The sequence below is a fragment of the Penaeus vannamei genome, chromosome 2, assembly GCF_042767895.1.
Source record: "Penaeus vannamei isolate JL-2024 chromosome 2, ASM4276789v1, whole genome shotgun sequence".
NCBI lineage: Eukaryota > Metazoa > Arthropoda > Malacostraca > Decapoda > Penaeidae > Penaeus > Penaeus vannamei.
In genome coordinates, this window is record NC_091550.1 from 10,130,380 (window position 1) to 10,135,379 (window position 5,000).

General features: G+C 42.8%; 2 protein-coding genes across 3 annotated transcripts in view; one reads left to right on the forward strand and one right to left on the reverse strand.

Annotated features, from left to right (window-relative positions):
* LOC113810189 (transmembrane protease serine 9) overlaps nucleotides 1-5,000 on the forward strand; it is a 24,005-nt gene that overhangs the window by 1,751 nt on the left and 17,254 nt on the right. The gene's annotated exons all lie outside the window — the stretch shown is intronic.
* LOC138864076 (trypsin beta-like) overlaps nucleotides 3,095-5,000 on the reverse strand; it is a 2,515-nt gene continuing 609 nt past the window's right edge. Inside the window, exons 2-7 of one of the 2 annotated variants that reach the window (XM_070130108.1) lie at nucleotides 4,971-5,000; nucleotides 4,662-4,852; nucleotides 4,333-4,503; nucleotides 4,048-4,185; nucleotides 3,739-3,888; nucleotides 3,095-3,445 (exon numbers count right to left, since the gene is read on the reverse strand). The exon at nucleotides 4,971-5,000 is cut by the window's right edge and continues 6 nt beyond it. In XM_070130108.1, coding sequence (XP_069986209.1) covers nucleotides 3,311-3,445; nucleotides 3,739-3,888; nucleotides 4,048-4,185; nucleotides 4,333-4,503; nucleotides 4,662-4,852; nucleotides 4,971-5,000 — 815 coding nt within the window. In that variant the 3' untranslated portion in view covers nucleotides 3,095-3,310. The remainder of the gene's footprint in view (nucleotides 3,446-3,738; nucleotides 3,889-4,047; nucleotides 4,186-4,332; nucleotides 4,504-4,661; nucleotides 4,853-4,970) is intronic. The other variant, XM_070130109.1, reaches the window with a different exon arrangement.

Genomic DNA, 5,000 nt, shown 5'->3' on the forward strand with positions numbered 1-5,000 from the left:
CATAAAATAGACAGTGAATGCAGGGTGTATAAATGCTATAAAATCAGTGATCGTATGATGACGGTAGCAGAATTGACTATGCCAATAGGATATGGTAGGCCGTGAATGGGCTGGTCATTGTACCTCCTCATTTTGAATATTCATATGAATGTACAAAGGCCAATATTGTTTATAACGAAAAGAGTAATGCATATTAGATGAAACCTATTAAAACCAGGCTGAGATCATTCTGAATTTCAGATGAGTGAGACTGTCTTGCCAGTGTGCATGCCGCCACCCAACCCCACATACGCCGGCAAGACGGTCACTGTCACAGGTTGGGGAACCACCAGCTCCGAAGGCTCGTCTTCGGACACTCTGATGGAAGTCGACGTCACGGTCAGTGCATAGAGACGGGGGCTCTTCATTGAACCAAAGGAATTCCTCAGGAATAATTGAACTACGGCTTCCTTTTATGTATTTTCCTTTTTTGATGAGCATCTAAAATACTGATGGTAGTATTTAGATCTTAAGCATTTGCGTTAGCATTGCCATCTGGTTGCAGGTGCTGTCCAACACCGCGTGTCAGTCCGACAGTTACGGAAGCGCCATTACGGACACCATGTTGTGCGCCGCAAGTCCAGGCAAGGACTCGTGCCAGGGAGACTCCGGCGGCCCTCTGGTGTTCAAGGACGGAGGCGGAAACTACGACCAGGTGAGTGGCTGTAGGCACGTGCATAGCAAGAGCATGGATGACGAGCTAGACTTCTTTTTCTTTGATAAAGAATGTTGGAGGTACATAGCATAAGATTATTTTTTTATAAGTAGATTTTAAATCATTTCCTTGGAAAAATAAAGCGCGGAATAATGCATTACGCTAATGATGTAATATACAGGCAGCTTTAACAGTCAACTGCATTGTAAAGGCTTCCATGACATGTAAGAATATACCCCACAACACAGATCGGCGTGGTGAGCTGGGGCTATGGCTGCGCAGATCCAGACTACCCCGGCGTGTACACCCGCGTCAACAGCTACCTCGACTGGATCAGGACCAACACAGCCGATGGCGTTTACTGCAGAGGAATGGTTTTGTAGTCCTGCCACTCCTGCTCACTCACGACCGCTTCTCGGTCATAAGGAAGGAAATGAGATGTCGATAACGCACATCGCGTGTTTTAACTCCAAATAATGAGAAAAAATTGATACAAGCAACAAAATTCATGATGTGTTTTGCCTTTTTTCTCTCGTTCGCTCCACTAAATTATATCTTCAGTCAAAGGAGTGGTATTTCCAGCAATTTTTCTTTATGCCTCTGGATTTAACCTTTCGTACTTTCTGTCGGTAGTAATTGGCAACTTTATAAGGTATGCAAGTTAATCTAGAAGAGAACTATTAAAGGACATGCTAGTATGCTTAATGTTTGTTTTCTAATTCATCCATTAGAATAGATGGTCACACAAAAATCGAATCATGCAGGATGTGCAGAGCAACACGAATTAGATCGACAAAAAGAAAGCATTTGGTAGTAGATTGTACCACGAATGGAATATTTTGTCAACAGCTACGAAGACCCCTTTAAAGTCATCGTCTAGTCTTGTCAAAAATAGGAAGAACTGTTCTCTTCTCCCTATTGTGACTGACAAAAGAGAAGGGTTTAGTGGAAAGATTTTCCTGATCTCGTACTTGAGATTATCCAGAGAAAAATATTGGAAGCTTCGTTTATCACCACGAATATTGTATCACAACTGTTCAGCTTGATTGATAGACTTTGCTGTGCTGTCCAATCAATGTCCTGAAAGTTCTTTATTTACCGTCAGTAATGACTAAAAGGTATTAAGCTTCCACTCTACGCAACTGCTTAGAATACATAGATAAATACACCTGTAAAGTAAAGGACAAACAAAAAGAAATATCGGCGGTGATGAAGATAGTGACGAGCAAAAAGATCTTGAGAATGGCAATGATAACGATAATAATGATATATTGATTATGATAGCAATGGTGATCACACGAATGACACATAATAACTGATAATAGGCCTAGTAATGGTGATAATGAAATATTAACAGCAGCAACAATAACCATCTCTAATGATAACTATGATAATGGTAAACGCAAGAGCATCAACAAGGATAAAAGAAGAAATAACAGATATACGAATGATAACTTGTCGACAAATCTCGAAAATACAGTAATGATGAATTCAAATATGTTCAATATTCATATTTGTTTAACCAAAGGTAAATACTCCTGAAAGTTCCTTCATTATCTGCCAACCCTTTGCAACTCAGATTAATTCTCTTGGAAAATGAGCTCATGCAGATTGTGCAAATATGATGACATAACATTTAGAGTCACTAGCGTAGAGTATGATCTTGATACTGATCCATCTCAGGATTTATGCCTATTTATATGCGTTCCTAAACGACACATAGATAGATAGATAGGTAGGTAAATAGATAGATAGATAAATAGATAGATAGATTGATAGTTATATATGAATATATTCATATCTAATTACATATATATAGGTATATATAAGCATATGCGTGTGTGTGTGTCTATATAAAGTAGGGGAATATCCAATACAAACATAAATAAAGCGTACTCAGAACAAAAATAGGTATGAATAGAAATGAGTATATCCACAGCACATGAAAAATATTTTACCGATTTCAAGTACATACATTAATTTACTCAGGACTAAAAGAACGGCTCAGACACTAAAACAAAGCCAACAGCCATTCTGCAGGTATAAGAACAGAATTTCTTTTAGTCAAGCCTGTCTTCCATTTCTTTCCATGGTATTTAATGGCAGAGTGAGGCGTCTTTCTTATCTTAATAAGCCTTAGGAGGAGAGTGAAGGAAACGCAAGAGAAATATTATGGATTAGTCTGAATGACAAATAAGTATTCGAGGATCACAGTTAGACAGCAGAGGACAAGACAGCCAGTTAAATGGGAATCTAAAGAATATAGAATGTAATGTGTATTTGAAAAGTTCAGGTTTTCAATAGACAGTTTTTTTTTCTAATTCCAAGTCTTGGTAGTATCTGTTGTCAGCTAGTATATATAATTCAATGCGAGGGTATATAGTAATTCATTAATAAGAGCACACCGTCAACTGAATGTATTTTGGGGGCATAACACGTACATGATTTCTTAAGGGAGAGAATAAAAATAAAATGTCGATTGTTGTTGTTTAATCCACTTATAAATGTTAGATTTGGTTATAACACCCTTTCAATAGTGAGGTGCGTGCTTCTTGACGTCTCGCTTCCTTCCTTACGACTGAAACTGGCGGTTGTGAGAGAGCAGGAGTGGCAAGACTAGAAAACCATTCCTTTGCAGTAAACGCCATCGGCTGTGTTGGTCCTGATCCAGTCGAGGTAGCTGTTGACGCGGGTGTACACGCCGGGGTAGCCTCGAGCTCCGCACCCATAGCCCCAGCTCACCACGCCGATCTGTGGGGGTTGGAAGTCGCGGGAGATGTCATGAGGTGCCTTTATCATACAGTTGACTGTATATGGCGCTTGCATATTGTATGAAATTGTTCAAAGTTAGGCCGGATTCCTTTCTTATTATGAAAACCCTTCGAATCAGCTTCTGATGAATCTAAAATATCTGCCTTCATCTAATTGAATAAACTGGTCAGTCTCAATGTGCATAACTCTAATTTAATTAGATTTGTGAATCCTAGCTTCGCCCTGGCCTTTTCTCGTGTGTGGCCCGACATGCATGCTCTGCAGCCGCTCACCTGGTCGTAGTTTCCGCCTCCGTCCTTGAACACCAGAGGGCCGCCGGAGTCTCCCTGGCACGAGTCCTTGCCTGTGCTTCCGGCGCACAACATGGTGTCCTTAATGGCGCTTCCGTAATTGCCGGACTGACATGCGGTGTTGGACAGCACCTGCAGTCAGATGACAAGGTTTGCAAAGCGATTAATGGTGTAAGTGTAAAGGTCATAGGTGTAACGAGAAGAAAACTATAGTACGTTATAGTATGTATTCACGTCAATTGCTCATCTAGTCCCATGGTTTCAAAGAAGCACCCGTGTTCGTGTACTGACCGTGACGTCCACTTCCCTGAGTGTATCTGAAGACGAGCCTCCGGAGCTGGTGGTTCCCCAACCTGTGGCAGTGGCTGTCTTGCCGGCGTATGTGGGGTTGGGTGGCGGCATGCACACTGGCAACACTGTGTCGCTCACCTGAAAATGAGACACATCTCAACTTGGTATCACTGATTCTTCTTTCTTAATAGCCAGCAAACCTGTTGGATGAAATTTATTTTCAGTGAGTGCGGTAAATGTGTACACCGTGTTCACGGCTTGAATCGCGACTGGAATCTGACTCACCTGGACTGGCGACGACAGTTTGATGAGAGCGATGTCGTTAATCTCGTTACCCGGCTGATAGTCCGGATGCTCGATGATCTGAGACACGGACCTGCTCACAACACTGGTCTCTGAGGAAGTGCTCAGCCTGTGTTCGGCCAGACGGATGGTCAGGTCAGACGCTCTCATGCTCTGCAAACAAAGGCCATTATCACCACCGCCACAATAACTGTTATAAGTAGCTTTATCTAAACAGCCCCATAATCTTTATGAAAGAGGAAGATTTTGAAAAAGTCTTCCTTCGTCCTTGGTCACTCGCTCAGTTGCTTCCCTCCCACTCCCTTACTCACTTCGGTGCAATGGGCGGCGGTGAGGACGTATCGGTCGTTGATGAGGGATCCGCCGCAGAACTGCTGCGAGCCGTACATGAGCGCCGCTTGCCACGGCCACTCGTTCACGCCCGTGGTCACCCCGCCCACGATCCTGGAGGCGGCCTTCTGCCCACACCTACACGTGTCGTCGAAGTTGACGCGAGGCTCGACTGGAATTGAGACAAAATACAGTTGGAAAAAAATGCCAAAGTCGAGAGCCAACAACAAACTCGTTTCCCAAAACCTCCAACCATGTCAAAGACATCTTACTGGCACCCAAAGACTTACTGACGAAGGGGAGCGAGCCGCTGACGCGAG